Here is a 27027-nt window from a genome sequence, read left to right as displayed (position 1 = left end):
GCTAATGACCACTAGCGGCATTGGGAGTAGAGACAGTGAGTAAGGGTCTCCCTATCCGTCCCTACTCTATGACCCCTGAACTGACTCTGCTGAGTCACAATTCTTCCTTTCCTCCTAGAGAGCAGATGGAAACATCTCTCTCTCTCTCTCCTTACCTATCCACTATGTTGTCCTTTAGATTAGATATAGGTCTTTCCTGTCTAAGTGTATTTAACCAATAAATGTTTAGTGTTTAGTCACACAAGGATCTCCATGTGTTTTCTCTAAATAGCTGCAATATCCAAACCATCCTCTGCTACCTACTCTGTAACGAGTGTGTGCTCATTCCTTAGTGCTCTGCTGTTTTACCTATTGTGGGTAAAAAAAATCAACAACCTCTAACATAATGTGCATTGGAGCCTGATTATAGACCATGGATTCTCCTGTGTGGCATTGGGAATTAGCAGGATCAGAAAACTGCAGGAGCCAAGGCCGATTAAGGGGCCTGTTGACCAAGCCAGTGTTATGTGTTTGACTCTAGCTTGGCATGGGGTCCAGCCAGGTCTGACTGAGAAGCTTCACACTAAATGAAATCTCATCAGAGATCTAGGGAACTTGGAGCATTCAGTTCACGCACAATCCCCTCTGTCCTCATTGGCTATGCCTTGCCCATTCCTGACAATTAAGAGGCCCTCCTTGGTCATCTTGGTTGAGTTATCTATTGTGAATGAGGATGAATGAGGCCTGTAAAGCCTCTTACAGGGCAGAAACCTCTATGCTATATGTATCTAACGAATATAGTGGGACTGGGGAGAGGATGGGAATGTGTGCAAATATATTGCACACATAGCTCAAGCTAGTTGAATTCAATATACAAGAAACTGCCTTACTTTGTTGTGCCCGCTACCTCTGCAGACAGCTTCTTACGCTTTAAGTGGAAACATATTATAAGATTAGTTTTGGTTCTGTAAGAAACTTGAAACTTACCAATTGGCTATGAGTCCACCAGCCTGTTGATTATATGGTATCCTCCCCAACACACATTAATTCAAAACATGTTTGTTTTATGAGGGGATAAATGACAGAAGGAAGGCAGAATGGAGGTCAGTGAAATGCAGGATGTGTGTGGAAATAATTGAGGATAGGAAACAGAGTGGAATAGTTATCGGGCAGTATAAAAATAAGATAAATGAGTAATAACACACTTGGATGCTGAGTTTGATCCCTGTTCTAGAGTTATTAGCATTTTTATTTTAAGTATGATTACCCTATGTGATACAGTTATCTCGGGCCAGTTTGGCTGAGCACCCTCACGGCTTATTCACTTACTTGCTCCAGGACACATGGCAAAAGGGTCTTATTAATTTGTTCCCTCCAGGAGTGGGATACTACTGATGAGCTTGTGGGGAGGGAAACGGGGGATTAGATGAGTTTTCCCTTCCATGCCAGAAGCAGGGTGCAAGTTTGATAGCTGGTAAAGTTTTGACTCCCAAATGATTCCAATAGCAATAGTTTTGGTTTTTTTTAAGTCTCTACCATAGCTTACCTTGTGGTAATCAATTTATTTTTCAGCCTCCATGCTCCTCAGCTGCAAAATATGAGTAGTAATTGGTTGTCTTTATCAAAGTCTATGTGCCTCTCTATTGGCCTTCGTTAGCTTTGGATTAGAATCCCTGTTCTATAATGGTTTATGGATAGTTGTATATATGTAGGTTCTTGCAAGATGTGGCTAATGGGGTGCTGTAGGTAACTAGCTCTGCTCCTTTAACCATTATTTTGCATTTGGCTCTGGTTGGTAGACCTTAAGGGTTTTGGTAAAAAACAAAGGAGATCACACAAGCCACTTCTATTCTATGTAGCAGATTTTTGGCAATGTTATAATGCTGATAATGTGAGGGCAGTTTTGCATGTTACGTTAGAATTAGTCTCTGACTGGGAGCCTGATCACCTAAAATGTGCTGACCATGTGAATTTGATCATTAGATCCTTCACCTCCTATAATATTAAGGCTTCTGTTTTGATGCAGTCTTTTTTTTCAGTCTGCTGCTTATTCAGGAGTTGCATATGTTAAGAAATAATGATTAATTACATTGCAAGTTGTTCTGCTGTCTTATCTCTCAAACCAGCATGTGCTGAGCAAAAGTAGAGCACTTGGTTGGCAGCTATAATTTAATCAATTTAGCCCGCTGCTTTTAGAAACCCAGTGCAAGATGGGAAATCCCTGCTTTCAGCTCATGTAAAATTAATGTTGTTAAAACAATATTCCATTTCAACAGTTCTACTTATCTACTATTTTCCTTTCTTAAGAATGTATATCCTCAGATTTGTTTCAAAATTACATTCTTAAAGAAAATAAATTCTACTTGCATCTAGCCAAATATGCCTAGGGGTTGTTGAATCTTGAATTGATTAACTTTCTAATTTCTAATGCAATTACACATTCTAGAAGTTTGTAGATTACAGTGCTTTACAGCAGGTTCAGAAGATGTAAATAACATTTTAGTGCTTTTATGTCAGCTTGACTGTGTCCACACTTAAGAGAATCTAAGCTGTATTTACTAGTAAATATGTATACTAGGTAGGCTTGATGAATCTTGAATTGATTATTTTAATTTCTAATGAAATTACACATTCTAAACGTTTGTAAATTACAGTGCTTCAGAAGATATGTTTGTGGACTCACTCATGCACAGCACTAACTTACAGAATGCACACTGTATTTGCTAGTAAGAGCCAACAGTTAGTCATGTATCGTGAGAATTCAGACATTTTAGGTTGAGGATCAGCAGAGAGCCAGTTGACTCAAAGGTTGAGGGTGTTCTACACCCAATCCAATTGATGTTTCAGTGAAAGTGGTGGAGGATCATGGAGAGAGCTGGAAGACCTTGTGCCTGAGAATGGCTAAGTGGTGTGTGGGGTAAAATGGCTCTCCCACTGAGGTAAAAATGTAGGGACACCAGACTTGGATTGTGGGAGGGGAGACTGCAATGATGCTCCTATAGAAGGCAATGGTTGTGGATAAGGTTTTTCCACAAGTGTATAATTTGCACTGCAGTTACTGATTTGAACAGGATGAAGAACTTTTCTTTGTCATTTTCATAAAAGGACAAATTTCCAGGGACTCATTGTGCTTAAAGAAAAAAAAAATCTTACTTTTTCATGGGTGCCCATGAATGTTCAAGGCACCACGAGATTGTTCTGGCCACTCTGTGCAAAAGTGACAGATTTCCCTCTGTGGCACAAAGGGAGGCTCTGTGTACTTTTGCAATGTGCTCATGTAGGGTTGTTGGGTTGTTCTATGTTTTCCACCCTATCCCTCCCCAGGTAAAAGGCTATTAATGATTACACAATGGTGTTAGTGAGAGGATCCCCATATCCAGCAGCTTGGCCCTGCTTGAACTGCTTACTGGTTAGAGACGATGGTCACTACAAACTGCATCCTCTCCCAGGATGCAGTCCATGGATGCAGTTTGAGTCCATAGGATTGTACACCACGGGGAGGATTTCTGCTAAAATGGGGCAGGACTACAGGCTACATTTACTGAACATTTTTCAGGTAACCTTGTGAAATACACTTGTGTCTTGCGTGGCCATTGATGGGATTGGTGGAAGGTCTCATGTTTCCATGTAAAAATGGCCTATTCCTTGTTTCTAGGGATGTTCACGCATCTAAAATCAGGATTTGATTTGAATCCAGTCAGCATGAAACAGGCCAATTCTGTTCGGATTAGTTTAGATTCAAATCAGTCTGAATCAATTCGACCTGTTTTCTTAGTTTAACTCCTATGGGGGGGGGAGGTAGCGGGGGAGAGCCTCCTTTAAGCATTTTTTTTAAAGAGGCCATGAGGCACTGGGACAGTACATTTTGAAGTGCAGAAAGCACAGTGGTGGAAAGGTAGTGACCCGACCTGTCACCCCCCTGCGGCCTGTCGGCCACTGGTTTAAAAAAAATCAGAGGTACAGAGGCACCTTTGAACCACTCCTTTGAGTGGTAACTGTAGAGAGTGCAGTGGCAGGCAGGTGACCTGATCCACCATCCCTCCCTATAGCCTGCTAGCCGCTCACCTGGCTTCTGTGCGCAGGTGGAGGCCATTTAAAGGAATAGCCCATTTTTATGCAAAAACACTGGTGTTCTAGTGAAGAAACACCGAGCTATCCCTTTAAATGGGATAGGAGGCCAGGTGATTGGCCACGGGGAGGGATGTTGGGACAGGTCACCACCTCCCTGCCGCTGCGTGTTCTCCTGTTACCACTCTGAGGAGTGGGTCAAAAGCACATCCGTGCCTCTTGTTTTTAAATAGGTGGTGGGTGGGCCACAGGGGATGGAGGGTCAGGTTGCTGCCTTCCCACCGCTGTGATCTCTGCACTTCAAAAGGTATTCTCTGTGCCTTTTTCTTGTTTTAACTGATGAAAGGAGGCTCTGCTCCCCCTCCCTCCTCCCTATAGGATTTAAACTTTTAAAAAATGTCAAATTGGTTGGTTCAGTTTGAATCGGGCTGATTCAATTCGAATTCAAATCACTTGAATAGTCCAGATTTGAGTTGAATCAATTTATTTTCAAATCTATTTGCACATCCCTACTTGTTGCAGTTGTTTTTAAAGCCAATGTGGTAGGTGTGTGACTCTGTTATATTGGCTTTCCTCCAAACTTTATTCTTTTGCCTCCTGTGGATATGCCACATCCTAATGCAGTGGTTGCTGTTGAAAAAAGAAACCTACTCCTGAAGTATCTCTCATCTTGAAAGTACTGAGGACATTTAACATGCTCAACATAACAGCAATTTATTGTAAATTGCCCAGTCATCTCCTGCTCCCTAATTTTCAGCCAGCAAGTGTTCTGTGAAAATAGCTGTATGGAAGAAGGAATAAAAAGAACAAGTCCTTGAAAATGGAACAAAAGATCAGTATTAACAGAATGGTAATAAACAAATGTTTAAAAATCAAAATGGATGCATCCAGAGATTATGTATTTAAGGGAAGTCATTGTTTGAATGATGACTTTTGAACCTCCTGTTACATATTCCTGGTGTTCAAGACTCCAGACCGAGCCTGCTCTACTTAGGCCCCCCCGCTGTTTTCGTACTATAACTCCCATAATCCCCAGGCAGAGTGGCCAATAGCCAGGGATTATGGGAATTGTAGGCCAACATCTTCAGGAGGGCCAAAGTTGAGCAGCCCTGCTCCAGACCAATGCAAGACATCCCTTCTCACAAGGGGAGAAGCTCTGCTCCATTGACGCGGCACTCATAAGGCATATGCGACGACACACAACTCACCTTCTGGTTGCTGCTATAATTCAAGGTCGCTACTATGCTAGTCTCTGAGGTTGCCACAAAGGGGCTTTCTATGTTTGGATGCGCTAGTGCTGGGGCTTGACACAGGTCTCATTTTAGGGTGGCAAACAATTCCATTTGCTCTGGTTCCCAGGGGCGGAGCCACCATTGGGCGAACGGGTTCAAAGAACCCGGGCCACCATCAATCAGGGGCTGTGAGCACAGCCCCAGACACGCCCCCCGTGTCTGACATCAGATCCAGGGGTGTTATTTCAGTCCCAAATGGGGCCATGCAGCCCTTTTTTGGAGCCGAAATCGGTTTCGCTGCCAATGTAGTCGGCCCGCCGCCGGGCCACACACGGCCCACTGCCGGCCACCTCATTATACTTAGCTACTACTGGGGCAAAAGGTGGAGTTATCTTGTTTAGAGTTCTGTAATCGTGAGCCTGTAGGTCACATTGTCAGCTTTGAGTACTGGCTATATTGGGGCATTGCAGATGCTCTGCATGAGCACCAGAACACCTCTTTCTTCAGAATCTTTGATTGAGATGCAGAGGGATTCCTCAGCAGCTCGCAGGTACCTATATGTTTTTGAAGGGCAGGATCAGGCCCATCAATGAGAATGGTCCTTTCCCTTTAACTAAACCAACTTCTGTTTTACTCTTGGCCCAAACCCCTGGCATGTCTTGTTGCCAAGGATCTGTAGCTACTTCAGGGAGGGAGAGTGGAGCAAAAGCCTTTAGGGCTGTGCACCAGTGAATTGTTTGAATGACTGAAGGGAGATCTAGCCCTTGCCACAAAAGACTGTTTGCCAAGTCAATTGTGAGGTATTGGGCGTGGAAGAAAGGAACACCTAAGGTCCCTTTCTCATTGCCTTGGTGAGCTGCGCACTCTAGAGTACACTTTAACTTTGAGTCTGGGAGGGGAACATCCTTTTATGATGGGAGCCCTGTGGATCTCGCCTCCGTAGCAACCCTTACTGATTAAGTTTACTCAAGGCTGGTTGGAGAGGAACGCTCTTGGAGAGAACAGCTTTGGATTTTAGAAGGAGCAAGGGATGAGGGGAGGGAGACGAGAGCAGATGTTCTGTCCTCGATCCGTCCAATGGGGTATTTGGACCCTTGTAGCTTGGTCGATACCGAGGGACTTCTCTCCTCCAAGGAATCCAGGAAGGCGAAAGGCAGGAGCAGGAATCCAGGGATCAGGCAGGGATCTGGGAACCAGAAAAAATCCAAAGGAGGCCAGAATCTTACAGACAGGAGTGCAGCATGGATGGGCTAGGAAAAAGGTTTGGTCTGGAGGTGACAAGCGGGGCAAGAGCGAAAGGCAAGTCAAGATGGAAGTGCCAATGCCAAGACATAGCAACAGGCAGTTGGTAAATCCTCAGCCCTGCAAGTAAGTCTACAAGTGTTACTAGCCCAGAAAGAAATGTATTGGCCATAGAACTGTAAAACTGGGAGGGGACCTTATAGGCCATGTTGCCCAACCACATTTTGATGCCAGTAATCCAGAGCTATAGTGTCCCTAACAGATGACTGTCCAGCCTCTGCTTGAAGACCTCCAGTGAGGAAGAGCTACCCTACCTTACTCCCAATGAAAACTACTTGTTAGCAAGTCAGGAGCCAACCCATCTGTTTACAGTATAATCCATTGTCTCACATAACAGTTATGGGAGAAGGGAGGGTAAAAATTAAGCTTCTCTACGTAGCCTCTTGGAGGTAATTCTTACTTGCCACAAGTGAGCAGATACTTAGGCTTATATAAGTTGATGGAAAAGAAACAATGAATTCAGTTTCTCATAGAAACTGACACATAATAATAATGACATTCATTGTTAAACTGTGGGAGGTAGAGTGGGGGTCTGTTGGATCCTCTTGGATAGTGAATTCCAAAAATGTGGCCCTGCTACTGAAAGGTCTCTGTCCTTGATCCCCACAAACTGAATCTCCATTGGTAATGGACCAGAGAGCAGAGCCTTCGACGACTATCTCAGGGCCCAGGCATAACATATGGGTTAAGATAACTTGGTCTAGGACAATAGAGGGCTTCAAAGCTAATTAATGACCAGCACCTTGAATTGGACCTGTATATGAACTGGTAACCAATGCATTTGGCTCATGGCAGGTGAAATATGCCACAATGCAGTAGTTGTGATCATGGATTCTGTATGCTTGGATTACTATAACTAGGTTTCCAGTTGCTAGGGTTGCTACTGGAGAATGAGCCAAAGCTGATAAAAGATGTTCCTGGGCATTGAATCCAAGATTACCCGCAAGCTACTAACCTATGTTTTCAGGGGGAGAACAGCTTTGTCTAGTGCTGGATGTAATTCTCCATCCAGACTAGTAGAATCCCCAACCATGTCTCCATCTTGAATGGATTACTGTTGGAGCTTGTTTGCCCTCATCCAAGTCTGTGCCATCTCTAGACACCCAGTACAGGGTTTTCACTGCCTCCCTAGGATTAGTTGGTGGAAACAACAACAAATATTTATATACTGCTTTTTAACACAATTGTCCAAAGCAGTTTACATAGAGAAATAATAAATAAGTAAGGTGGATCACTGTCCCCAAACGACTCACGATCTAAAAAGAAACATAAAATAGACACCAGCAATAGTCACTGGAGTGGTACTGTGCTGAGGTGGATAAGACCAGTTGCTCTCCTCCTGTTGGGTGCTGTCTACTACTATTCAGTGCTATATTGTCTATGAACCTGCAGTTTTATTTAGCTATCATGGCTAATGGCCACCAAGCAACCTGTTCTCTGTTAATTTGTCTAATCCATTTTAAAGCGATCTAAGCCAGTGGCTGTCACCTCATCTTATGGCTGTGGATCTTCATAAATGAATTCTATACTAGCTGACCTGGCGCAGATCATCTGTGCCCCATGTCCTCTCTGTTTCTCCTTCCTCCCTTCAGCCCCAGTCCGTTCTCCCCCACCCAGTCTGCTTTCCCTTCCCTTCCCTTCCCACCCACTGTCCTGGCCAGTGCCTGGCACTTTTCTTCCCTTCCCACAGGCCACAATGGCGCTTTCCCTTGCCGTCAGCCTGGTGGCGGCGTACCTGTGACTATCTGGCAGCTGTTCATGAATTCTTGTGAGAGCTGCCACGCATGGGATTAGCCACAGGCATGCCTTAGAGACTTTTTTTTTTTTTTTTTTTTTTGCTGTAAACCACCTTGGGATTGCTTTAATGAAAGGCGGTATATAACTTTAACAATCAATCAATCATTAATTAATATGAAGGAATAGATTCTCTGCCTCTGGTTTCTGTTACCAATCAATTTAATTGGAGGGCCATGTGTTGTAGAATTATGAGAGAGAGAAAATGGTTATACCATGTGGACTTTTACAAGCCTTGATCATGTCCAACCCCCGCCCCACCGGTAAACAAACATAAAATCTCTACACATTTCAGCCTTTCCTTGTAGGGAAGGTGCTCCTACCCCAATCATTTTGGTAGCCATTTTCTGCACCTTTTCAAAATCTAAGATAGAGCCACACATGGTATTGCAAATACAGCCACAGCATAAAGGCATTCTGTTACTGGCAGTTTTATTTTCAGTTACTTTCCTAGTAGTTCCATGGAATTTTCTTTTTTTCTTTTTCTTTTTTTCTAACCAGTGCCACACAAGTTGATGTTACATAGAGCTAACCACCACAACCCTAAGATCTTTCCTGTTTAGGCACTGCCAGTTCAGACCACATCAGTGTGAGAGTGAAGTTAGGATTTATTACCCCAAATTGCATCACTTTACTTTCTTTTTTCCTTTGAAACTCATTTGTCATTTTGTTGCCAGTTCATCCAGTTTTGGAAAGATCCTTTTGGAGCTTTTCACTGTCCCCTTGAGTTTTCACTATCTTGACTAAGTGTAACTTGCAAACTTGAATATTTCACTGCTCACTCCTGAACTCAAATAACTTATGAACAAGTTAAAGGCCATCAGTCCTGATGCAGATTATTGGGGGTAGGGGGCACTGTTTTCTCCATCATAAAAGCTGCAAGTTTTCCCTGCTCTCTGCTTCCTGTATACAATTATTGGTCCATATGAGGTCTCTGCCTCTTATCCCATGGCTACTAAGTTTCCTTAGAAGTTTTGGTGAAGAGTTTTGTCAAAACCTTTTTGGAAGTCAAAGCATACTAGACAATCCATATCTATAGGCTTGTTGATGCTCTCAAACAACCCCAAAAGACCATTAAAGCAGAATTTCCCGATTCTTCTTCAGCAAGGCCCAATCTTTCAATGTGCTTATTAAGTCTGCCACTAATAATGCCTTCTACCAGTTTACTCAGAGCAGACATTAAGTGAAGTGGTCTGAAAATTCTTCCTTTCTTCCAGGGCCCCTTTAAAAAAGAAACAAAAACCTAGTGCTATGTTGAGTACTTTCCAGTTATCTGATAAAGATGCCAACTTTAGTGACAATCATTCCTTCCCATGTCCTCATCCCGGGAATAAACTATATTTGAGTTCTTTTGAGAACTCCTGGGTATATATCATCTGGACTTGGTGGCTTGATCTTAATTTGTCAGCCCTAGAACTTAATTGCTTGTCATCTCTATTTGTCTTGGTCATGCCTGAACCACTTTTTTTTTTTTTTTTACAGAGAGTGTCTGAAGAGCTATCTGTCTGTTTTCCTCAGCAAAGACTGATTCAAAGAGCTCATTCAGCTTGTTCGCAAATCCCCTAATCTCTTTTAGCAATTCTTTCACTCTGTTGACATGACATTCAGCTGCCTCCCTGGCTGGTTTCCTGTTTCTGCTATGTCTAAAGATACTCGTATTGTTGTTTTGTAGCAGTGTTTTTATATATATATATATATATATATATATATATATATATATATATATATATATATATATTCATTCATTTGTTTTATAGTCAGTTTACATCTGTTCTGCCATAATTTATGAGGGTGGGTTGGGCAAGATTACCTTTTATAAGGAAACATTTTTTCCCCCTTTGTGTTTCAGTTGTTAGCAAAATTGATTCAAACATATTTTCTCTCATTTCTTGGGGTGGGGAACATTGGTATACAAATATTTTCTAACAGAAAATGTAAAGAATTGTCTTGTGTTCAGCTTTTCCCACGCTGAAATTTTGTTTTCTCTGAGTGTTCTTTACCAGAACAAGTATTTTACTGCCTGTTAAAATCATGGTAATGGTTCTTTCTCTCTCCTCCCCATTTGTTCTTTTTCCTAAATATTTGTAAAGGAAGGAGTTAACAGGATAAGCAACAGAGGTTTCAAGATGCAGCGTAAGAATTACGTTCTTTGTCATTTGTGGTTTAGAAAAGGGGGTTGTGGTCAGGCTCTGAGAGTGCTTTAATGAAAGCTGTTACTGCTGGTAGAAGTTAATGGTAAGAGAATGAGAAGGCAAGAGAGAAAATGTACTGACTACTTTAATGTCGCTGGTTAGTGTTCTTCCTGATGAAAGTGACAATTAAGCCTTTTTCTGTTCATTTTTATTATCCCTTTTGTTTAAATGAGTATTTTCTAGATACAACATGTCTTGTATCTGAATGCAATTGTGTTTTCTACACACAAAAAGGAAACCACAACTCCTCAGCTTGCCATAAACAGGCAGACCATTTGTTTCTCTTGTCCTGGTTGGATGCACAAATCTTCTGTATGTGTGCTGCTGCTTGCCCCGTTGCCTAGACGATAACTTGCTCTCACAGAAGATGTCTGGCTCTCGTAAAGAGTTCGACGTGAAGCAGATTTTAAAAATCAGATGGAGGTGGTTTGGTCACCAGCAGTCTACGCCTAATCCTAGTGTTGACTGTCAGCAGGAAGACTTCTGGAACAGAAGACACCATGCAAGTACTGGTGGGATAAAGTTCTTAGATCCAGGCAACCTACCGCTACCTTTGGCATCAATTGGTTTCCAAAGGTCTGGCCAACAGGGTTTACAGAATTCACCTTCCTGGCCAATGGCATCCAACTCTGAAGTGTCTACATTGGAGTTCACCACAGAGGATTGTGGAGGTGCACATTGGCTTGAAAGACCAGATGCTGATGATGGAGCAAGTGAAGAAGAAAACTTGTCTGACAGCAGTTCATGCAGGTTGTTACTTTCTTATTGTGAGAAATGAGTTATATATATTTTTATTATGCCTCAAATGAAGTGTGCAGATGCACACTCTCCATTGCGGTGCTGAAAAATACTGAGAACTATGGTGCAATGAAAGCACTGACAATTGGCAACATAGAAATTGTATGTAACTTGAAAAGGTAGTAGTATTCACAAGTGTGTGCTGTCTTGAATCTGTATTGAAAAGTATTTCTAAGGGAAATGAAAATCAATTTCCTTTCTGTAGCAACTACATTTTCAAGACTCTGGGGGAAAAGGGTGGTAAGACTGAGAAAGAAAACATCAATATTTTAACTAGAGTCTTGAGGTATGTTCTGTATGTTAATGTATTGGTTTGACCCATTTTTATGGCTGCTATTATTTGTATCTTGGTTGGTGAAGCAAAATATGAGTGAAATGTAAGGTTTGTCTTAGCTTCTCAAAGCCAAATAGCTGAAGCAAGGTTGGACATTTATACTGTAAAGAATCTGCTGCAACATTATGTTCATTGAACATGACATCTTTGAGTTCTTTTCAAAGTATTTTTGTGTTGGCCTGCAGTATTATTTGTAATGCAATAAGGTTATATTGCAAATGTTCTAGAGATGGATATGATTTCCCGCATTTTCAGTTACGTATACTACAGAGGTACTCCTCATGCCCCAATATATTGTATTCATCTTTCTAGATCTTTAAAACCTAGGTTGCAAATGTCCTTCTATATCTAATTCAGCTGCCTTTTGCGATGTTGAGTGTTATTGACAAAGCTAGTTTCAGATGGATTAATCCAAGCTGTCTTTCATATTCAGTCTTTCATCTTTTTTGCATATAGAAGAATTTGTATTGCTCACGGGCAGGTGGGTTGGAGGGAGAGAAAACTCTGTATTTGACTTGTCATTAAAAATTTGTCCTATGGGGGAAATGCAGAAAAGTACTTAAATCTAAAACATTTCTGAAAGGCAACTGTTTTTTAAATGCATGTAGTGATTGGTGTATTCAGTTGCAAGAGTAATTAATGAAGATGTTAGGAATAAATCTAGGCTGCATGGACTGCAGTGTATTTTACTATTTTCTGTTGGTTGGTTTTACAAAAATAAATCACGATTATTGCACAGATAAAACAGAAAAATGTAAAATATAAAACAGAATCCCATTCTTATGGAGATGTTCAAGTGCAGAAAAGCAAAGAACAACAATTTTAATCTCTTAGTGATCAAGATTAAATAAGCCTTGATTCCTGAAAAAGAAAATGACAGTATTTTAAAATGGGACAGAAGATTATTAGCATTCATTTCTCCTCAGAGGTGATAAAGGAAACTGCATCCCCCACCATATATTTACATATACTTAAAAGACACACACTCTGACACTGTTGTTATCACAGGAATGCCAATTATGGGCATGATCCAGCCCTGTGTTTGCATGGAATGGAAGATAAGCATATGCAGAGGAGAACTGGTTTGTGGTAGCAAGCAAGACTTGTCGCCTTAGCTGAGCAGGGTCTGCCTTGGTTGCATATGAATGGGAGACTACATGTGTGAGCACTGTAAGATATTCCCCTCAGGGGATAGGAACATAGGAAACTGCCATATACTGAGTAAGACCTTTGGTCTATCTAGCTCAGTATTGTCTTCACAGACTTGCAGTGGCTTCTCCAAGGTTGCAGGCAGGAATCTCTCTCAGGTAGTTTGTTGGTTCAATAAAAAATCTTGTCCTATCTTGGAGAAGCCAGGGAGGGAACTTGAAACCTTCTGCTCTTCCCAGAGTGTCTTCATCCCCTGAGGGGAATATCTTGCAGAGCTCACACATCGTCTCCCATTCAGATGCAACCAAGGCAGACCCTGCTTAGCTATGGGGACAAGTCATGCTTGCTACCACAAGACCAGCTCTCCTCTCCTATAATGATCCTTCTGCAGGTACACCTACGGAAACCTTGTTGCAACTTTTACTTCCTCTAGATAGTCAAGTTCGACCGTCTTCTCGGCGCTCCGCCAGGGCCGTGTCCGACCCCGGTGGGACTGATCCGAGGACCTCACTAAACCATCCAATCGGTAGTAGCGACAGGCGGTGTGTACAAAGGGCAGCGATGGAGCTACTCTGTGAAGAGCAGAAGTTCCTAAGTTCCCTCCCTGGCATCTCCAAGATAGGGATGAAAAAAATTCCTGCCTGCAGCCTTGGAGAAGCTGCTGCCAGTCTGTGAAGACCATACTGAGTTTGCTGGATCAATGGTCTGAGTATATGGTACATACAAACATACCTTAGGGATCAGCTACATGTGTCATTAGCACTTGTATCCAGCTTTGTGGCTGTGTGTACACATCAGAGATGTGATGGCATTGGTCTGAAGAGACAAACATTGTAACCGTGATGGCAGGTGCTTCCATAATTGGCAGTTCGGATTACCCCAGACTGCCAATCATGGAAGCACTCACCATCATGGTTACAATGTTTGTCTCTTCAGATGAATGCCACCTTAACCATGAGTGGTGCAGTGAAGGAGTTCATATGCTGGAGCAGAACTGCCAGACACACTTTTGGTGCTCTATCTATCTATCTATGGGAGACATATACAACATGTGTGTATCTGAAATCCCAAGTAGGATGGTTCTTTAAACTTTGGTTTTCAATAGCCAGAAAGAGGTCTGGTAGAGCGGTGTACTCAGTCTAGATCTGTTGACTATTGGATTTGGGATGTGTGCCACTTTTCAAGGCATGTCAGCATGACTCCTTTCTCCTCTATCCTGCATTACCTGACTGATTAATGTTTATCTCTCTCCCTCCCACTTCTGATGCCACTTCTTTGTGTGAACTATTGGTATAGGAACCAATGCACAAGTCTATATTCATACTACCTGGTCTCTTTGTATAAGAACTGAATTGTTGGGCAGTTCTTGTGTTTTCACATTTAGATAGTGCTTCTTTCCTCCATCCTTTTGTCAATAAAGATTGTCGAGAATTCTGGTTATGGGCTTTAAAGTCTCTGTCTACTGTAAAATAAAACATAGCTTACTTCATTTTATTTTATTTTCTGATGTCAGACTATCAAAACCATCTGCATATGGGGGAAACACCTCTGAAAATATTAATATCCTTTGTGATTAAATTGATGACTCTGTTCTGTAGCTTTTTCCTTAATGGATGCAGCTACTAATTGCTTTTTACATTTCTACACAAGTCTCCAGTTTCTCCTAAAAATCTAGTCTATGGATGATTTTCCTCTGCATACAAAAATTCAGTCTTCCCATTAGTCAAAGTAACACATCTGAGAGATTAAAAATGTAAGTTGTTCTTATGTAATAAAACAACAACAATATTTTACTTTAGAGGTACAAGTTATGAAAGACAAACCTAAGCAAACTTAAGGTACATCTTTGTCTTAATCGTAATTTATTCTAAGAATCTAGTGAAATATAGGGAAACCTTGTTATCTGTGGATTTGAGTGTCCGCAGTTGTAAAAAAGACATGCAACCTTGGCATATGCCGGGTGGGGTGCAACCCCACATTGACCTCACATATCCATGGGTCGGGAATGGCTGGAAATTACCATGGAGGAAATTTCCGGCCACTGTTTCATTTCTTGGAGCCTCAAAATGGCTCTGTAAAAGAAAGAAAAAACTGCGATATTGGACGATTTGGGGGTATTCTGGGGCACAGCAAAACTCGAGGGGAGTTGTTTCCCTCTGAAATTTGGCCGATTTTAGCATTTTTTAGCCATTTTCAAGCCAACTGGGAACTTAACTCCTGAGATCTCATCGTCCCCAGTGCTTCGATATTCATGTTTATGGTATCCGTGGCTGCAGCTGGGATCGGAACCCCCGCAAATATCAAGGTCTGCCAGTACAGACTTCTCTTACTGTGGAATACAGTTGCAGCATCACAGCTGATAAAGAATGGAAGCTGTCCCCTTAATGGGGATCAGAACATTACAAACTGTTCCAGTTCCTAACCATGGTACTGCTTGCAGTTCAGAAACCACTAAAAGTGATGAGCAAGTGTGTTCACAAAAGGTTAGTTATGGAATAAATGCATACTGATAAGTATACATTCAAGAGATAATCACGTCATTATTGTTATACATCTGTAGTTATGTTGCTGTCCATAGAAGCAAGCCATGACAGAGAAGACCAGTGGTCCCTCTAATTTTGTTCATCTCTGTGCGGAATGAGTTTTGTTCTGAGCAGCAGTATCAAGGCAGTTTGTGCATACCTGCATTCTGAGTGGGGCCTTCCTAATTCAACCTGAGTGGGATCTAAAATTAACTGAGCAGACATCAGAAAACTTGTGAATGCGTGCATGTGCACACGCCTTAGGGGGAACAGTGGAGAAGACCCTTTCTAGCAACTCATTATTTTATTACTAATCTTCAGGGTGTAGACATTCTTCAAATACATAGCAGATAGTTGTAAAATTCTGTTTATTTGTTGGTTGTTTTTTGGAACTTTGGAAGCTGCCATATAGGAACCCAGACCACTGGTCCATCTAGCTCAGTATTGTCTACACTAGTGGTTACCAACCAGGTTTCCTCCAGATGTTGCTGAACTACAACTCCCAGCATTCCCAGCCACAATAAATTGTAGCTGGGATGGTGGGAGTTGTAGTTCAGCAACATCTGGAGAAAACCTGGCTGGGAACCACTTGTCTACACAAACTGGTAATGGCTTCTCCAAAGTTACAGGCAGGAATCTCTCTGAGATTTATTTCTTATTTCTCTCTTTATTTTCCCCACTTACCTGATGGTTGTAAGGAGAGAGTATAGACGAGCTCTTCTATCCATACTTTATATCTTCAATTTCCCGTTCTGAAAATCAGCAGCTCCAACAATTGGTTGACCTATATTAATAAAATTTCAAGCATTCTCACACCAAAACTTCACATAATGCAAAGATGGTAGAGATATCCACAAATGATATGTGTTAACAATCTGGCAAGATAGCAGTTGCATTCACTATAGATTCAAGTGTAGGTGGTCTTTGTTATTTGTGGGGATTCCATTCTCACCTGTAGGTGTGAATACAGAAACGGTGAATAATGAAACCTTACCCTATGGCAATCTAGGGGTTAGGTTCCTAACAAAAAAGGGGGCCAAAAAAGCAATGGAAGCAGAAATAAGAGAAGGAAAGCACAGTACCTTATTCTCCAGCAGTGCCCCTCCAAATCATGAAAATGGCCAATTATGTTTTTTAGAGAGCCACAAAATGGAAGCTGGAAATGACATCAGAAGTCATTTCTGGCCACCCAAAACCATGGATAGGCAGATTTTGCCTATTTTTCTACCTGCAGATAAAGGAACTGGGTCTCTAAGATCCAAGCGTGAATATGTAATCCATGAGTCTGCGGATAACAGGGGGAAGGTAACAGGGGGAGCAGGGTTATTCCATCTACCTTGCTGGGACTTACCATCTAGCCCCTTTGCCTCCTGTGGACATTCCAGCTCAGATGGAGTGCAGCCTGCTTGTTGGCTGCCAAGTTCCAGCTGGCTGGTTGCCAGCCTCCCAGCTTGCTGAAGATTGCTTAAGTTCTACCACCTGCCGCCTGTCCTGGGAGTTGCTTGTGTGAGAAGTGGCTTCTGGGGCTTGCAGCCTTAAAAGCAAGGAGGCTCGCCATCGGCATAGCCGTTGGCGTGGCCGCCTGTAGGCGGCCGCCAAAGCCGGCCGCCAAAGCAGGCCTGCCTTTGGGGCCGGGCCTTCAGGGGTGGGACTGAGGGCTGGGGGGTTGTGTTGGGCCAGGTCTCTTGCAGACATGTGTTTGGGCTCTCTTGGGGGGGGATGGTGCTGGGGGTGTGCCTAGCAGCTCAGGGGCAGCTATTACTGTAGTGGTGGGGAATAGAAGAATTGGTGCTGGCAGAGCAGCTGGCCGTTACAGGGGAAGGGAAGTCAGTAATTTAGTAACTGTTTCCACTTCCAACTGTTCTGTCAACTCTTCGGCCTTGGGGAGCAGCTCCAACGACCCACAGAATCTGGCCTTTCTCCTTTGCAAAGCCAGGTCAGTTCAGAATAAGACCGAAATTGTCCACGATCTGATTGTGGATGAGGGAGCTGACCTGGCATGTATAACGGAGACCTGGTTGGGGGAGGCGTGTGGTCCAGTGTGGGCTCAGCTTCTCCCACCAGGTTACTCTGTCGTGGAACAGGCCAGGGGAAGTGGGCGGGGGGGTGGAGTGGCTGTGGTCCATAAGAATACCATTTCCCTTACCAGGGCCCCTGTGAGACAGCTGACTTATATTGAGTGCATATTTTTGAGGCTGGGAACTAGGGATAGACTGGAGATTCTGTTGGTGTACCATCCACCCCGCTGCCCAACTGACTCCCTAACTGAGCTGACGGAGCTGGTTGTGGAGTTGGTGTTGGAGTCTCCTAGACTTTTGTTGCTGGGGGACTTCAATATCCACTTTGGGGCTTGCTTGTCTGGTGCGGCTCAGGAGTTCATAGCAGCCATGACAACTATGGGCCTATCTCAACTAGTTTCTGAACCGACTCACGTTACCGGCCATGCACTCGATTTGGTCTTTTGTTCGTATCAGGGGGGTGTTCCGTGGGTGGGAAATCCAGTGTTTTCCCCATTGTCATGGACGGACCACTACCTGGTTAAGGTTGGTCTTACAGCCGCAATCCACCCCTTCAGTGTGGTGGACCTATTAGGATGGTCCGTCCGAAAAGGCTGCTGGACCCAGTGGGATTTCAAAAGGCCTTGGAGGATTTTGACGTTGGTGCGGCCAGTGATTCTGTCGATGCCCTGGTGGGAACCTGGAACAGGGAACTCAACAGGGCAGTAGACATGATTGCTCCTAAGCGTCCCTTCTGACCTGCTGTAAAAAGGGCCCCTTGGTATACTGAGGAGCTGCGGGGGCTGAAGCGGTTGGGTAGGCGACTAGAGCGCAAGTGGAGGAGAACTTGGTTCGAATCTGACAGGATTCAGCATGTGACCCATTTGAAGGCTTATGTGGTGGCAGTGCACGCAGTGAAAAAGACATTCTGGTCTGCGCGCATTGCAGCTGCAGGTTCACGCTCAGCAGAGCTATCCCGGGTTGTGAGGAGTTTGGTTTCTTCTCCTTCTACTTCCACTCAGTTCCCGGGGTTGCTCTGCTGTGATGCCTTTAATGGGTTCTTTGCGAATAAGATCTCCTGTATTCGGGCTGACTTGGACTCCACTATTTCTGCAAGGTCTATGGAGGAGGTGTCCAGCAATCCTTCTTGCAGTATTAGATTGGATCAGTTTCAATCTGTGACTCCTGAGGATGTGGACAGGCTGCTTGGGGCGGTGCGGCCTTCCACCTGTTCTCTGGATCCTTGCCCGACTTGGCTGCTTCTATCTAGCAGGGAGATTGTTGGACATGGCCTAATTAATATCATAAATGCATCGCTGAGGGAGGGTAGGGTGCCCCCCTGCCTGAAGGAGGCAATGGTTAGACCACTCTTAAAGAAGCCTTCCCTGGACCCCTTAGCAATGGACAACTACAGGCCAATCTCCAGTCTCCCTTGGTTGGGCAAGGTGATTGAGAGGGTGGTGGCTGACCAGCTCCAGGCAGTCTAGGAGGAAACTGATTATCTAGACCCATTTCAAACTGGCTTTAGAACGGGCTATGGAGTTGAGACAGCCTTGGTCGGCCAGATGGATGACCTTTACCGGGGAATCGACAGAGGGAGTGTGACTCTGCTGGTTCTTCTGGATCTCTCGGCGGTGTTCGATACCATCGACCATGGTATCCTTCTGGATCGCCTGGGGGAGTTGGGGATAGGGGGCACTGCTTTGCAGTGGTTCCGTTCCTATCTCTCGGGCAGAGTCCAGATGGTGGAGCTTGGTGACAGTTGCTCCTCAAAACAGGAGCTGTTATATGGAGTCCCTCAGGGCTCCATTCTGTCACCAATGCTTTTTAACATCTACATGAAACCGCTGGGTGAGGGCATCAGGAGGTTTGGTGCTGGGTGTTAGTATGCTGATGACACCCAAATCTACTTCTCCTTTTCATCCCCAGGAAATGGCACTCATTCTCTAAATGCCTGCCTACAGGCAGTAATGGGCTGGATGAGGGAGAACAAATTGAAGCTGAATCCAAGCAAGACGGAGGTGCTCATTGTGGGGGTTCAGAATCTGAGGGGTGAGTTAGATGTTCCTGTGCTGGATGGGGTTACACTCCCCCAGAAGGAGCAGGTGCGTAGCTTTGGAGTACTCCTGGACCCAGGCCTCACCCTGGTATCTCAGGTGGAGGCCATGGCCAGGAGTGCTTTCTATCAGCTCCGGCTGATTCGACAGCTGCGCCCATTCCTCGAAGAGGATAACCTCAAAACAGTGGTGCATCAGCTGGTAACCTCCCGGCTTGACTATTGCAATGCGCTCTACGTGGGGCTGCCTTTGTACATAGTCCGGAAACTTCAGTTAGTTCAGAATGCGGCAGCCAGATTGGTCTCTGGGGCAACCCGGAGAGACCATATGATGCCTGTTTTAAAACAGTTACACTGGCTGCCAATATGTTTCCGGGCAAAATACAAAGTGTTGGTTATTACCTTTAAAGCCCTGAACGGCTTGGGTCCAAGATATCTTAGAGAGTGCCTTCTTTTACATGATCCCCACCGCACGTTAAGGTCATCTGGGGAGGTCTGTCTCCAGTTGTCACCTGTTCGTCTGGTGACGACTCAGAGGCGGGCCTTCTCTGTAGCTGCTCCTGGACTGTGGAATGCACTTCCAGCGGAAATTCGTAATCTTGGTTCTTTGCTGTCCTTCAAGAGAGCCCTTAAAACCTATCTGTTTGGCCTGGCCTTTCAGGGTTTTTAATCAGTTTTAGTTGTTTTAATACCTGGTTTTCAGGGTTTTAATTGTTTTGATAGTTTAATTCCTTTTAAAGTTGTTTTAAATTCGTATTTATATTTGTATTTCTGTTTTAATTGTTTTTAATGTTTTCTGTTTTAATTGTAAACCGCCCTGAGCCATTTCGGAAGGGCAGTATATAAATTAAATAAGTAAATAAATAAATAAATGAGGGCCACCTGCAACTACTAAAATCTATGGACGATTCTACATGAAACACAGTAAGTAATGTTTCTGCAAACTGCAGGGTAGAGTGCGCAGGAACCCAGCTTTCAGTGTCCAGAAGGCTATGCTGACATTGGGCATATTTTCTAATTTACCAGTGTCAGCCCACTCTATCCTATTTGTGGTTACAAATGTCCAGTTTGGAACATAGATTTGAAGAAAGTTGCAGATGTCAGGTTCAGAACCACAAGTAGGGTAGAATGTGCTGACACAGGTGGGTTTGGACAATGTGCCCAATGTCAGCATCGCCTTCCCGGTACCAAAATTCAGGCTCTCACATATGCTTCAGGAACTAGGGTTTCCAGTACCCTTACTTGCCATGTTATGTGTGAAGCCGCCCCCCGCCCATGTCTTTTTCTTTTTAAATGTCTCTCTGGATTTAGAATATGTAAGGAGTAAAAATATAAAATAAAGTATTAATAATCTTCAGTACCACTGTTCCAAACACTTGAGTTATTCTGGATCATAACTTTTTGTGCAATGAATACAGTTCATTTCTTGCAGGGGATCCATTTGGCTTTCCTCAATACAGTGCAAGCATATAACACTTGCCAGCTTTGGAATAGAAATACTTTGGTTTGGGGAAATTAATTTCTTCCCGACCCACTCGAGTCACCATGCCAAATGCTGGCAGGTATGTCACTACACATGTGCTATCTAATGGGACATAGGGACGTAGGAAGCTGCCATATACTGAGTCAGACCATTGGTCTATCTGGCATTGGTCTATCTAGCTCAGTATTGTCTTTACAGACAGGCAGCGGCTTCTCCAAGGTTGCAGACAGGAAGCTCTCTCAGCCCTATCTTGTAGAAGCCAGGGAGGGAACTTGGAACCTTCTGTTCTTCCCAGAGTGGCTCCATCCCCTGAGGGGAATATCTTACAGTGCTCACACTTCTAGTCTCCCATTCATATGCAGCCAGGGCAGACCCTGCTTAGCTAAGGGGACAAATCATGCTTGCTACCACAAGACCAGCTCTCTTCTCAGGTGATATGGCATCTAATCACTAGTGAATAGTATCTTGATATTATTGGCAGCAAACAACATAATTGTTTACCCACCCACCATGCCTTTGAAGGCCATAAGCACCTCCATTGTTGAGGCATATATTCCACTGGAGTATGTTTTGAAGGAAACAAACTTTAAATATCCCCTTGTAGCACTGCATGGGGAGCACATTGCATATTTGCTGCTAAACCCACTCTAGCATAAATAGTGTTCAGAGAAAAAGTAATTATGTTATTGCCTGGAATAACACTCTGTTAATAACAGCTTCCCCCCCACCGTCTGTTTTGTATTGACCTTCTATTTGACCTTCATGTTGCAAAATATCAAGCATGCAATTTCATTGATGAAATATCAGCATGGTTTGGATATCATAAATGTCAACCTTAACCATAGAGTTTTTTGCTTTTACACATGGATATGAAAACTATACTGTTACGAGGTCTGTGGGAGGCGTGTTGGCTACCTCCCTCCCAGTGTTCCTTTTAAGGCTTGTTCGTGTGCTCACACATTTTTTAAAATGTCTGCTCAGTTAATTTTAGATCCCGCTCAGGTTGAATCAGGAAGGTCACATTCTGAATGCACATGGGCACACACTGGCTTGATACTGCTGCTCAGAACAAAACTCATTCTGTACGCAGATGGAAGAAAAATTAGAGATAACCCTGCCCCCCCCCCTTAACTATGTTTTGTCTCAAGTAGGGAAATTTTTCCTCGGAAAATTAGCATCAAATGGGTGCAGAATGCAGACCCATGAAGAGCAATAACAAATACCTTAAGAGCTGTGTGGGGTGCGGGTGCAGCTGCAACGTGAACACACTGGAAAGGAAAGAAAGAGGGTGGAGATGTGACTTTGAAAACAAAGAGCTGTTTTATTGAGGATTAATAGGGGTACAGGAAATGAAAATGTGATTGGTTAGGCACATTACCAATGTTGATATGTTAGGGAGGGGGAGAGAGAGGAGCCAATTGTCATATCTACCTAGATCTTGCTGTGGGAATTCTTCTCTCTGAGGAGTTCAAGCACAGGGCAAGCTCATGGGCATACCTGGACCAATTGGGGTGCAGTGTCTGATGGCAAGGTTCACGCAGGTCCATGGGCAACAACTGTGATGGATGCAATGGCAACAGCAAGGTGTGATCCCAAAAGCAAAAGCGTGATCCTGTGATTGAAGGGGGTTCTTAGAGGCAAAAACATGTCCTGAGGCAAGGGGGAGACCAGCAGATGGTCCCCTCCAGGAGTTTTCCTGATGACTTCAGGAATTACTGCTCCTGATAAGGCATGAGTGTTGGGCTATAATTAGGTTATGTCTGGGTGGTGTTTTCCTGCATGTTCCATGACAAAGGATGTTCGAAAAAGGGAGATCACAGAGCAGTCACCTGGAAAAAGAAGAAGGGAGGAGGGAACATCTGTCCCTCTGGCACAGATACACTCAATTCTGATAATGACGGGGAGGAAGAGTTGAGCAAAATTGACCCAACCTTGGGAGCTTCTGATCAAACGAAGATAGAAGAGAACTGGCATTTCTTTCTCTTTTGTTTCAAGTGGATCTGTTCTGTATTTCACCTGCTTATGCCATAATGCAATCAGCAAGGGCTTGTGACAGGTCCTTGGGCTTGCGACAGGTCTTTTGCAACTAGAACCAAGTATTGCCTTTTTAGGAAAACACCTTGTCAGAACGACAATTTACCTGGAATGCAGTCAACGTTTCTTTTCGAAGCAATCATAGAGATAGAAAATGGCTGAGGCTTGAGTTTAGGGAGCATACTGAGTACCCCAAAAAGGCAAAATGAGCAGGTCTGCTAATGATACATCTGCCAAGCTACATAAAGGCCTTTTGATAGCTAATTCTTCAAATTCCTTGTATTAAATGAGTTTGTTGCCTTGAGATGAGAGATACCGCTTTAGAAACAAGAAAGAGCTTTCATACACCCAGTGGGGCTTCTCCATCTCTTTCCCCTGCTAGCTGCTCTGCATCTGAGTGGTGATTGTGAGTGTGCACTAAGTTTTGGGGATAGCTTGTAGGGATGTGCACGGAAACACGGAGGCGCGGTCCGGCACTGGGGGAAGTCTAGCTTTAAGGGTGGGGGGGTAGGACTTACCCCTCCTGCCGCTTTCCCCCCGCTGGTGCTCCACTTTGGTGCAAAGTTTTTGGGCCGGCAGAGTTCCTCCCTGCCGCCCCTGCCCCCATCGTTGTCCAGAAAAAGGAGAAGTTGCTGCCACGCATGCACCTGTTGCGCCGCGCGCACTGCACACATCACACGTTGCGTGTGTGACATCACACACGCAACGTGTGATGTGTGTGGCACGTGCGCACACAGCGGCGTCAGGCGCATGCGTGGCGGCAACTTCCCCTTTTTCCGGACAACGATGGGGGCAGGAGCGGCAGGGAGGAACTCTGCCGGCCCAAAAACTTTGCACCAAAGTGGAGTGCCGGAGGGGGAAAAGTGGCGGGAGGGGTAAGTACTACCCCCCACCCTTAAAGCCAGACTCCCCCCCGCCCTACCGCCGGACCGGCCCAATTCCGAACCGGTTCGGAGGCCTCTTACATGGCCCGAGACCAGTTCCGTGCACACTCCTAATAGCTTGTTCTGCTATGGAAGAGTTGATCTTGGGAGGACTTTGAAGCCCTGCTAGGCACAAGAAGCTGAGTATGCAGTGCTGTCAGTTGTTCTGAGAGCCTGTCCTAGAGTGGTATATAAACTCCATAATAAATGATGTTTAGGTCTTAGTCTGGGTTTTCAAAAGGTGAAGAAAGTTGCTAATAAAAGCACAAACTAGAACTAGGAATATTTTCTGGCCTCTGGTGGAACAGGATGGCAACACGTCCATCCTTCATACAGTCAGTGTTCATTTTGAGGTAGGGGTGGGGGCATAGGTGGGACAGGACCTATCTCTAATTTATCCCAGTTGACCATTTTGTTTGGGGTATTTTTACCCTCTGAAAGGAAGCAGTGATCACTTGGCTTGCTGGCTGAAGCCTTGATAATAACTGGTTTGTCTGAGCTACATGCTACTATGCTTCTAGCTAGCGCAGGAAGATAATCTAGAGGTCACTGATGCTTTCCTCCTTCTATCCACCTATACATCTTTTTAATAGGCTGTTAATTTTGAAACCTAATTATGATCACATAAATGCCACTGCCATTAATTGCATCTTTGCTGAACAATTAACCACTTTCCCAGGCACAAAATGTTCATTAGCATGGTGTTCCAATTGACTTCAGAGAGATGTGTGAAGCTCATAAAATTATGCTTGTACTTCAGTGGCTCTCTTGGATTTGTGTGAAATAGAATTGTTTCTTACTTTCTCAGCAAATCTTTAATATATTTTTCAGTGCAAAGAAGCTTCAGATTAGCTATTTTGACTTATTTATACAGACTTCTTTAAAATACTGTATTTGTAAAATTTCAACTTTTTTCATTTGATACATCTAGCTTTATGTTGATTTTAAAAAATCAGTGGGGAGAAATAACATCATGCTGGAAATACAAGAGAGAAGTGCAGTAGGCTTTTAAAAATGTAATGTCTTCTGTTGATTTATTGCTCAGGTCCTGAGTTGTGGGTGCGCAGTTGCTTTTACTGAGTAATGCCTAGAAATTGAACAATGGCTTGCAAAGGGAGTTTTTCTAGAACCCACTGATGTGTTTGGTTGTGGGAATGGACAAGTTAAATACTATAATAATTGTGATTGGAAAAGTTTCACATCACGTGTGCCATGAGTTAAAAGGTATTCCATCTTTTAGCAAAGTCACTGTGTTATGTTATGAAAGTTGCTCTTTGAAATTCTGCACTCTAAACACTCATAAAAATGAATTAGTCTTCTATTCTTCTGAAATGTGTAATGCAAACATCTTTTCAAACTTAGTTTATAAATGTGAGACTGTGCATATCTAGACTTTCAATGTGTGTGTATGTATTATTGTTATTCCAGGACTTCCAACAGCAGCCAGACTCTATCCTCTTGTCATACGATGGAGCCTTGTACCTCCGATGAATTTTTTCAAGCACTCAATCATGCAGAACAAACCTTTAAAAAGATGGAAAATTACCTGAGACACAAGCAATTGTGTGATGTGATATTAGTTGCTGGTGATCGCCGGATTCCAGCACACAGGTAAATACGCATTTAGACCCTCTAACTTGCAACCCTTCTCATTATATGTATCATTTCAAAAATTGAGTGTTTATAAATATTTATAATTTAGCAACTTGCAGCATGTCTACATGATGATTCCAAGTTACAGGGTGGTTGTTTTTTCCTAGCAGTTGTTAAGATGAAAGCTCAGCCAAAATAAATCTTGATAATATTTCAGACACCATAAAAAAGTAGTGTCGACAGTTTTACTGCTCTCCTGCACCAATTTCTTCAGTATTTCACTGCTGGTGGAGAGGTAGATGCAAGTGCATACTGGGTCACTCCATTTTTTTTTATTTTTTTTTGGTAAAAGCTTGTTTAATCTTTAGTCAGTTGCTCTGATCCAAGGGAACCGATTGTCTTTGGAAATGGGTTTATGCATGTAGATTGGCTCAACTGCTAATGAAAAAAGTGGTATCTATTTCAGAGAAGATCCTGATCCAGCAGCCCTGGCTGCATGCCTGATACCTTGAACTTGCAAGTGCATCAAGATATGGTCAGCATTGTTAGCTTATTCCTGTTTGTCTGTGGAGAGTTAGAAGACCAAAAAATGGATAACAGACTGTCCATATGTCCCCTTCCCTTTTACCTGCCAAGAGATGATCATCACTGACTGTTTTGACATTTTTATTTTGTGAGCTGTCCAGAGAACAATTGTTATGGGGTGGCCTAAAATAAAGTTGTTGCTACTGTTGATCATATCTGGACATGGGGGAATGACTCTAATTTGTTCATATACCACAGTGATAAGCGTAATGGTTCTAATATAGTTTCCAGAAAACCACCTGTTACAAAGATGAGGTACTATTTTGCAATGTATAAACAGGGAGGTTACCCATATTTATTTATTTTTTATTTAAAACATTGCTTGCATATGCTTCTTCTCCATGGATGTTTAATGGAATGTATCAAGAGTCATCCTACTTGTACTTGCATTAAATGTAAATTACAATGGTGGTTCATTTTCAGTTTGTATATAGAGTAAGATCTACTTGAGGCAATACCTTTGGGTTACCTTAGAGCAGGCATCCCCAAACTGTGGCCCTCCAGATGTTGCTGAACTACAACTCCCAGCATCCCTAGACACGATTTTTTGTGGCTAGGTATGCTGGAAGTTGTAGTTCAGCAACATCTGGAGGGCCGCAGTTTGGGGATGCCTGCCTTAGAGAGTACCTTCTTCTGGATGATCCTCACTGCACATTAAAGTCATCTGGAAAGGTCTGTCTCCAGCTGCCACCGGTTTGTCTGGTGGCAACTCAGGATTAGGCGTTTTCCTTAGCTGTTCCTAGGCTGTGGAATGCGCTCTTTGCAGAAACCAGAGGTTTAACCTGGCCTTCAAGAGAGCCCTTGTCTTCCCTTCCGGGGTTTTTAAACTGTTTTACATTGTTTTTGTTTTTTATTGTTTTACTGGTTTTAATTGATTATGTCTTTGTTTTATTTATTTATTGTAAACTGCCCATTGCTAACAGATGGGGTGGTATAAAACCTGGCGCATCTGATGGAGCACCCTTGCAGCCTCTGCCCTGCCCCGA

General features: G+C 43.4%; 1 protein-coding gene across 8 annotated transcripts in view; it reads left to right on the top strand.

Annotated features, from left to right (window-relative positions):
* Positions 1 to 27027, top strand: part of KLHL5 (kelch like family member 5) — an 89208-nt gene that overhangs the window by 16211 nt on the left and 45970 nt on the right. For 4 of the 8 annotated variants that reach the window (XM_053254070.1, XM_053254063.1, XM_053254069.1 and 1 more), the window contains one exon: positions 25292 to 25474. In XM_053254070.1, coding sequence (XP_053110045.1) covers positions 25332 to 25474 — 143 coding nt within the window. In that variant the 5' untranslated portion in view covers positions 25292 to 25331. Of the gene's footprint in view, positions 1 to 10264; positions 11318 to 25068; positions 25088 to 25291; positions 25475 to 27027 lie in introns of those variants that run through there. The other 4 variants (XM_053254065.1, XM_053254066.1, XM_053254062.1 and 1 more) reach the window with 4 other exon arrangements.

The sequence above is a fragment of the Hemicordylus capensis genome, chromosome 5 (genome assembly GCF_027244095.1).
Source record: "Hemicordylus capensis ecotype Gifberg chromosome 5, rHemCap1.1.pri, whole genome shotgun sequence".
NCBI lineage: Eukaryota > Metazoa > Chordata > Lepidosauria > Squamata > Cordylidae > Hemicordylus > Hemicordylus capensis.
The sequence above is the reverse complement of the archived record's forward strand: the minus strand, read 5'-3'. Positions and strand labels throughout refer to the sequence as shown.